This window comes from Xiphias gladius, chromosome 18 (genome assembly GCF_016859285.1).
Source record: "Xiphias gladius isolate SHS-SW01 ecotype Sanya breed wild chromosome 18, ASM1685928v1, whole genome shotgun sequence".
In the NCBI taxonomy this organism is placed as follows: Eukaryota; Metazoa; Chordata; class Actinopteri; order Istiophoriformes; family Xiphiidae; genus Xiphias; species Xiphias gladius.
Genome location: NC_053417.1, coordinates 28735390 through 28744839, shown reverse-complemented (window position 1 = coordinate 28744839; position 9450 = coordinate 28735390). Strand labels below are relative to the sequence as shown.

The following is a 9450-nucleotide window of genomic DNA, read 5'->3' as shown; positions in this document are numbered from 1 at the left end:
TTCTCTTCTAGCTTTTGATTCTTCAGTTGCATATGCTGTGTGGTTTAGTCCCTCACGCTCTCACCAACCTGTCCACGTGAAACTGTCTCCAACCGCTCTTAGAAATCAAGCTCTTGTCCGCTCAGAAAGTTTTTCTGTCACTAGATTGTCTGACCTTGAACGTGTAGTTTCGTCTATGCCGCTTGTGTGGTTGTTTGAGTGTCACTGTCTTTGTTCTCATGTCCCGCTTGAAACTCACTGATTGAATCAAATTAAATTAGTTATTGAGCTAACTAGCAAGCAAGTTAGTTAGCAAACAGCTAGCAAGTAAGCTAATTAGCGTGGGAGCTTATGCTGCATTCATGCAACATCGGCATAATAGGAAAAACGGGAAAAACCCGTTATTCCAACTGTTCGCGCATTATTCCAGGTGGTTAGCTCTTGCGCTAAATTAGCTACTTTTGTTGTGTTACGTGTTTGCAGCAGTTTGTTACCAAGTGAAACCGGATACAAACAGTGTCTAGCTCCAATAGAATGAGATGAATCGATTGTATGTGTTGATATTGGATTTATTTTGATGTAACTTCCAGCGGTTTGTTGACACGTCTGTAGTTCTTTTCACAAAGTGGGAGATAACGTCGCTGTCAGAAATTCCTGATATCTACCACTTAGAATTACAAGTCAGAGGCTGACTGGTGTTTTTTACTACACTGCTGCTCAGAATTAAGGCTGAAACGACATGCAGTGAATGCAGCATTACCCGCTACCACTAGCTAACCTAGCAAGAAACCTGTCATTGAGCTCGTAAACTAATCACCAAGGTGTATTCAGCTACTCAGCGAGAGACTCTTTTTATCACTCAGCATGTTTGATTCACAATGTCCATGAAGCGCGCCCATGGTGTTGGATGACCGAAAGTAAATAAGAGGATGTCCGAAGTCTAAATGAGACTATGAGATTAACACCTTTAGCAATAAAACCACCCTTCCAAGCCTGGCGGACTTAGGATCCCTCTCCGTGTCCCCTACATGTTTCTTTTCACTGTGGCAGCCAATGTTTTGCGTGGTTAAACCCATCGCTTTGTCTCTACGCTTCTCTTCGAAAAATCCCTGATTTACTGCAATAATTACTGAGTGCTGTGCTGCTAAATGTTGCAAATTAGGTCCATCCTTGATATATACGTACCTTTGCTTACAAATGTGTTCATAATAATAGATAGATTCATTACCATGGATCAGCACAATTTCAGGAGTTACTGTTACTAACCTGATTTGGTCATTTTAGTAGAAGTTTACACTTTTCACTACAGAATCCTTTAATGAATCTGGGCCTGGGTGATAGATTGGGGGATTCAATCGATCAGCAGTAACTGATGGTAGGATTGTTTGTGAGAGGTTCTCCTATCAGACGGTAGTAACAGATAACAGAGGGCTTGGGCAGAGCTGACTGTCGCTCTCCACCCGTGTCCCATGAGTCAGCAGCTCCTCCACTGTTGTCCAGTCATCGAGCAGCTTGCTGTTCCTCAGTCGGTTCTGCTTCATGTGGCTCAGCTCCAGCACCGTCTGAGACGACATCGACCCCTGAACTCCCCCGGCCTGCTCCTCCCCTCCTCCCCTCCTCTCTCTGTGTTGCCGTGACAGTGCCAGGTGACGTCTCCTTTCAGTCCGGCTCCAGTATCGCCCCGCCAAACGGCCGTCCTCTCCTTCCTCTTCCCCTTCTCTCTCCCCTTCTCCTCGAACCTCTTCATCTGTTGTGACCTCACTGCGCTCCCTGGCCAATCGGTAAGCTCGGGCTCTGAGCAGCTGATTCCTGACTGACTTCTGATTGGACAGTCTGGAGCGGGGAGAGGGTGGAGAGTGAGGGCTCCGTTGTGGGGCAGCCAGCGTGCTGTAAAAAGGAACAGAGGATCCTTTAAGGTCGCCGGTGCGATTCCCTAGAGTCTGAAAGCCACGCCAGTCCGATGCTCCACTGGAGCCAGATCCAGGACTCTTAGAGAGGGAGTCCTCCTCCCTGCTCCGATTGGTGCCTTGGCTGTTTCTCCACATGTTATGATGATTGGTCAGACTGGTTCTGTCTATGCTGAGGTGATTGGTGGGATGACTGTTACTGGGATAACTGGCCCTGCTCCTCGGCCCCAACGTGTTGCTGGGTGTACCTGGCTGGCTGCTCTGGGGTTTGTTTCTCAGAGTGTTTGGATCTGTCATGTTGGGGTGACTGGCCCTGCGGCGGCGCTGTCCTTCACTCAAATCTGTTATTGTTTGACTCCGCCCTGGAGCTTCTATCGTCCCAGCTCCTCCCTGCTGCTGCTCCAACCATAGTGCCCTCCGCTGGCAGGGCTCAGTACGACAGCCTGCAGGTAGAAAGAAGAAATCAGGGGCAGAGGTTTACGTTACATCTGTAAATCTATAAATATGCCTGTAGCCATTATAGCAAGGACTCGTGGTTGCTCGGGAGAACCCTTTCCTCGCGCTGCGGGAGTGTCTTAACAAGAGACTTATAGCTTCTTGGGTTTAAACAAGATCACAAAGACATCAGTGCATCACACAACTACCAAGACCTAATGGCATTAATAGAAATGGTCCTCTGCCAATAAGTACTGTATTCATGTTTGTCCCAAAGGTATCGAATGTTACAGGTTTTATGTAACGGGATCATGGCGCCTACTCTGCCAGTCATATCGCATAATTTTTTCAAACAGCTCCTTGACAGTCGTAGCACTAAGATAGTGAATGTCATCTTGACCAAAGTACCCATCATCCCCTCAAAAAGGAATACCAGGCCCATGTTTGTTGTTTTTGATTGCTTGAACGTAGCAGCTGCTGCTATCTCATGGTTTAGATCACAGCTGCAGGTTGGAAAAGCGTAATGGTGAACCTTACTTTTAGAAGTCCAGTGTGATCATAGACTAGTTCAATTTTCAGGACTAATATCTATTCTAGATTAATAATCCGATGGATTGTAGTCCCAGATTTTCTTTTTATTTAGAATATGTAGACTATGGGTTAAACTGGATAGTTTAAGGAACTGATTTGTAGAGCTTCATTTACCGATGGAGGGGGAGGGCGGCGAGCGGTGGCGAGGTAAGGTGGGACTCCTCTCAGCTCTGTGGAAGTGAACTGTTGTGGTCGTGCTATTACCCACAGTGCAGCGGGAAGCCTGTGGTGCTCCAGGGTGAGTCATCGGAATTGTCTCGGGGATGGACTCCAAATCCCAACGTCCTCTCTGCTCTCGAGGGGAGTGGCCTGAGCGGAGATGATGAGCTTGCCGATGGCCATGGCTTCCGTGAATCTTGTGCAGCCGTCTGTGCTCCCCGGTGCTGACGCTGTGGAAACCCGAGTCGCTGGGTTCAGAGGAGATCAGGGACTCGGAGGAAGAGGAGGATCCTTGGGAGGAAGGGGTGTGGCCTGGCAGCGATGACATGGCGTCTGTCTCGGCCTCGGAGAGTGCCACCCGGTGGTGTGGGCTATCGGGGCCGCAGCCCAGCCCACTGTCCAGCTCACTTAGGGGAAGGTATCCTAGGGGACGATCGGATCTCCAAGGAGGAGGATAGTCGGACTAAAGAGAAAGCAAAAGAGAATGTGGATTGAATTTATTTAAAAGGACAGTATTTGACAAGTACAAGAATGCACTAAATCAGCCTAAATGCTAAATTTGCCAAGAAAATTTTTTAAAAAAACCACATACATGAATAGCTAAATTGTTAGAGAGGCACTATCAGAGAGAAAGAAGGGGAAAAAGGGAAGGACTAAGAGGGCGAAAGACAGCGCAGAGGAGTTACTGAGAAAATAGTCGTGATGCAAATCAGTGAAATTAGCTACCTGTGTGGGGAAATTCTTGGGCTCCATCTCTTCAGTGTTGTAGCACCCAATGAGACAGCTCTCCGAGTTAGGCTGGTAGGGCAACATTTCTGGACCCTGGAATAGAAACAAAAGATCAGAATAGATATTAGTGTAAACTGATTACTATTGTAGCCTATAATGATAATCCATATACATGGGTTCATAATAGAATAGAATGCTAAACAACACAATTGATTACCTGGTAGTCCAGTCTGTCCAGGTGATCTAAGCTGTAAGAGACGCTGGGCAGGTAGTTGTTACCTGGATGCTGGTCATTTGATGATCTGGGCAGGTAGCCATTGGGAGGATAGACATCGGGCGACATCACCATGCGACTATTGGCAGGGTATAGTTCAGTTGACACGGTCATGTGACCATAGTAGGGCCTGTGTAGAGGAAGCCATCGGGTTATGTCATGTTTTATAAAGAGGTGATGTCAAAGAGAAATTATAAGGCAGAGAGTGCACCGAGAATGTCAGCCTTCACATCGTGTAGGTCTATTTATTATTCAGATGTTCTTGAATGATATGATCTATGATGTGTAAATTTCTCGATAAATATTTATAGTTTTCATCTACATGCATAATAATACCATGTTTTGCACCGACAGCAGTCTCAGCAGGACATCCTTCCACTCATGAATAGTTATGAGACTGCCGAGAGACTCACTGCAACATCATGCTGACCTTGCAAACTAAACTTGCCCCCAAACCCTCAAGTAAAAAATATTGTACGTCCATTTGAATTATCAATAGACAGTGACTTTCACTTCAGCCCATACACATCAGCCCATTCCTTTTAAGTCCCTGTAGGGAAGAGGTCAGGGGTTAATGTGTTCCCCTTTCAAACTGACAGTCAATGCTGTTTCTTATAACCGTGACCACAATCATTCCATAAGCTTAACTGCGTGTATATTACTCTAACCACGACGACGAACGTCCTCTAACGCTGAATAAGTGCTTGTTTTAACCCAAAGCATGATCTTTCCCTAAACCTAACCCAATTGTTTTTGTGTGTGAACTCAACCAAACTTTTACCATAGTATTGTCACGTCATAAAAGGGTTAGTTATTTATTTTTCAGCAGTGGTTTCTAACAGTTTATCTGTGGCATATTTCCTGCTGCCGGTAGGGTCGCATATTCGGGAAACGCTCCCATGGGTCATAACAAAGGGTAGGGACAAATGGCCTAAATGGTCGTATAGGTTGGAGGACTTGTTGGCCTTTACCCAGTCCACACCTTTGACCCTTGTCCCGAATGTCTATTCAATTCCAGATCATTTACCAAAGAAGTCTTTTATCTGAGCCCAAGAATTTTACCTCATCCCCAAACTTCTACCCTGGTCCCAAATTGTTTACAACATACTCAAATATACAGTATTCCATAGTCCCAACATTTTTCCCATTTACCCAGTGCATGATTGTTACCCTGATCACATATGTTTATCTCACTCCTGACTGCTTACCCCCTACGCATAACCCTTTTTGTACCATCCCCAATGTCTCACTAGTCGGTAGTCCCAAACTTTTACCTAACCATAACTTACTTTAATTCCAACTATTTTCCACAGGTCTATTGTCCATTCCCCAGTCTCCAATCCTTTTTAAAGTGCGATCTAATAGTAACCTTTTATGGTTATTGATATTGTTTACCCAGGAGAATTCCAGTCACATCATTCAGACCTTGTTGAAAGCTAATCCAAAAACGTTTTACGCCTAACTCCTTTCCCCAAGCCTTGTCCCCCATCACGCAGCCTCCCAACAGTACCTACCCTGCGCTGTACCCGTCTCCATGGCCTTCCTCTCCCTCCATCAGCCCCATGGCTCTCAGGGCCTCCCAATGTCTTTCCGTCGGAGCGCTGCACTCAATAGCGCAACGGGACCGCCGCCTCCTATGACCACGTCCCCTTCTCCCTTCTACCTGCATAGTGATTGGCTGGCCATACTCGTCCACAAAGTGAAGCTCCTCTTGGTGTCGGTGATGAGAAGGTTTATGAGTCTTGGCCTGATGAGAGGGAACACTACATATCATCTGTACTCACACAGCACAAGGATTAAAAGCTAAGCTAAAGGAAATCTTTTATCTCATGGAGCACCGTAGTAGATGTACTTATACACCTACTACGGTTAAGGATGTAGCTTTTAAGAAAGGGTTGGCAGGAGGTTGGTTTAAATATCTGAAATAAAGATCCGATTCTACTGTGTATCGTTCAAGCATTATCTGTAGTACTGATGAAGGACAGAGGCAGCATAAATGCACAGTGCCAAAGTGGGAGTTTGGCTTCCAATACAAGGACAGTCGGTTCTTTTGATCTAACTTTTTTGCATGCCTGACTACGATTACGTTGCATGACGTGGCAAATGATTAACACTGTCTTTTTATGAAAAGATACAAGATTGAGCCATTTAGTATAAGTTTGAGACCAGGAGAGAAGAGTCTGCACGTTTCCGTTCGGGCTAAACTCCATTCTGGCTGAAGGTGTGTTAATTAGTGGAAACAGCTGCTGTAGTGTTCTGGGCAGACCCCTGACCCTCTGTGACACGTAAGCATGAGACTACTGATGTCAACTACGTTAAAATAGCACGTTATATATTTCACCCATTTACTAACATATGTAGCTCAGACAGCTGGTTCTAACCAAATGAAAATGTATGTAGAAAAATTTGGCGCAGAACACTTCAACAATGCAAAAACACAGTAACTGGAAGAAAAACGGAAAACACCGAGGTAACAGTCTACCAGGACTGAAAACCTGTGCCACCCTAGTAGTCCTGCGAGGCTGCAATGCTCATCACACACACCTTGAAACAAAAACGTTGGATGGATGAAAAATGGAGAGACAACTTTACAGGTCTTTGATCCTCACCACTGGTGGGGGCAAAAAAAATTCCGTGGTCCCGAGGGTGGCGCCAAATGAAAGTCCATGCTGTTACCTAAACCTCCGTTCGGTGGCCATTTTAGGACAACTTCGAATTAGACGGCCAGACGACATTTTTAGACCTGGCTCAGCTTTCATTCATCCCAAAGCTGGACGTATAGGTGTAAACGAAAAAATGTTTCATTTTACGTTCAGTATAACTCAGAAAAACGCACCGTTAAATGCATTTCCCACTCGATTTGCAAAGACTTCATTTTTCTGAACAATTAGAAACATGCATTGTTTACATCCACGTTTATGTTCTTGGAGTTGTCTTCTTGCTTCTTGCTTTTGCTGCCACACTGCTGTGTATCAGGAGTGTTACTGCCTGATAGCTGATGTTGCCTTTTTCAATAAAATCCTTTTGATTCAGTCAACTGTCTACACAGGAATTTAAGAGCAAAAAGTATATTTTTTTGTTTTGTTTTTTATATGTTTGACCAGTGAAACCTTTGCAGCGAGTAAGTGATGATACACAACAGATAAGGCAGAGTCTATTATTTCAGAATTGAACTGATATTCTCATTTTTTTGATAACTACACGGCTCGTTGTGGATTATCTCTCAGAAAAAACAGGCCCTCAAGTATAAAATGTAAGTGTGTCACCATTCTGTCAACTCGGGACATAAAAGGACAGATCCAGCCCTGGAGGACATTCTGTCATTATGTCCGCTGAGTCCAAGTGACGACAAAACTATAATAGTGTTGGTTTGTGTGATAACATCACATGTGAAAGTTAAGATGCAAGAAAGTTAAAGAGACGATGCACGATGTAGGTCAGGATGCAGCAGCCCTCTGCAACCCCTGGGCCAACACTGGAGTCTTTACACTCTCTGTGCAAGGCCTGAGGCGCGCACACACACACACGCACGCACACACACATGCAGACATTAACACAGAAATACAAGCACACATACATACAGAAAGATGTGCACATATATGAAAAAATTACAAGTTCATACATGTGGAAACCTGCTTCACACAAAGTCATACGTGCAGGAACATGTACACAAATGCACACACAGCAACACACACACACACACACACACACACACAGGCAGAAGTCAGAGTGAGAGTGATGAGCTGTTCCCTGGAGAAGTGTGTTGCGCTCCACTGCACTTTGACAGTAACACGGACTGATCTCTCTCTCTCTCTCCCTCTTCGTCTATCTGTCTCTCTCTTTCTCTCAGTTCTTTTTTACGAAGCTTTGACTCAGTTTTCACTGAGTCTCAAAGTGCAAAACTCTGCAAAATGCGACACTCCTCAGTCTCAGCACAAAGTCACGGTTACCATGCGAAATCAAATAAAAGTGTCAAATTCAGCAGAGTCCTGGGTTCAATGCCGTGAATTTCAGTCACTGCAATTAAAAAAAAACCTGGTCTCTACTGAATTATGCTGTCAAATAAAAGAATTCCCATCGAATCGAACAAGAGACTTTCATCCTAAATTATGTACTTGGTATTTTAGAATAATGCACAGTAAACATTCAGAGTCACCAGATATTGTAGAAGCGAAATGTAACCTGCTGCTGTGTGAGATGGGATAAAAGATGCAGAGACCGGAGACTGAATATCTCCAAACACCGGTTCAGGATGGAGCCAGACGCGTCCAGCGGTCCATCGCGTCCCTGTGCTGCCAGTGTTCTGCTGCAGACTCACTGTGCAGACCTGTGCGTGAATGTCGATGCTGGATGTTACTTCACAGACATGACATTGGGCGTTGTGTTCAGTGACAGTGTTTCTAAGACACCTGCGAGCGCTTGTGTGGTTAAGGTTGGGGGCGGATTGCACCTCCCAGAGTCTGAGAGCATCACAAACCGCTGTGCAGTCTTATGGCGTCTGATAAACCCCTAAATGCCTTCACGTGTTGCTCCATCTTAGTCCATTGGAAAATATCGGGCCATACATGCGGCCGCGACATAGAATTCACGTCCCTGGATCCTATTTTGCGTTTGGCTTATCTACAAGCCAAAGATCATCCGCTGAAGCGGTTGTTCCCCCTCTGACTATTGAGGCTGACACGTTCAGGAATATTCAGGAGGAAAATAGATTGTGTGAGCTGTCTGATGCGGAAAGTGAGTCACGTTTTCTTTTGTATGATTCATACCAAGAGTGTCAGCTCCTCATCAGTTGATTTGACAAAGCCCTGAAATATGTCTGGTGCACAGATGATTAAAGATTGGAATGGTTGCTTTATTTTGATTCATCCAGGTTGACTTTTAATTAGTCTGATTGGTCTGGATTGTTATTATTACAGTCTGATTGATGACTTTCGGCATGAATGTCAGAAAATCGGACTGTTGAAATTTTGTGAATTGGTTTTCTTTGGTTTTGGACCATTGTTTAAAAATGAAGCTGCTGCATTGCGGATCTGGTTTATAATAATTTGCGGTGTCTTCTGAGCTCATGCAGGCTGGACATTAGTTGCATGCATGGAACATAATAATAAAGAAACTTCATTCATTCATTCACCATATTCTGCACAAAACCCAAAAATAATTCAAGGCAACACAAAATGATTGCCACTATTTCAGTCAGTGCAGATTTCCCAGCAGTCTTATAAGCTTATAAAGTGTCCTGTACACCCACAGGCAACACTGAGCTGCTAACCCTGCCTGCACCACCATCCATTTATGTCAAGCTGTCAATCGAATGACACAACATCCTGCTCTGCTGCCTCTCATTCAGCCGTCCTGGTATCAGAAACAAATCAACCG

The 9450-nt window shown here is 44.8% G+C and overlaps 1 protein-coding gene across 1 annotated transcript; it reads right to left on the bottom strand.

Moving 5' to 3' along the window:
- Positions 1-665: 665 nt before the first annotated feature.
- LOC120803384 (E3 ubiquitin-protein ligase PDZRN3-like) lies at positions 666-5638 on the bottom strand. The gene is made up of 5 exons (XM_040151788.1): positions 5589-5638; positions 4018-4204; positions 3798-3893; positions 3027-3534; positions 666-2329 (listed from the first exon to the last, which is right to left on the bottom strand). Exons 1-5 carry the CDS (start codon positions 5636-5638, stop codon positions 1383-1385), a joined length of 1788 nt encoding a protein of 595 aa, XP_040007722.1. The 3' UTR covers positions 666-1382.
- Between the last annotated feature and the right edge of the window lie 3812 nt (positions 5639-9450).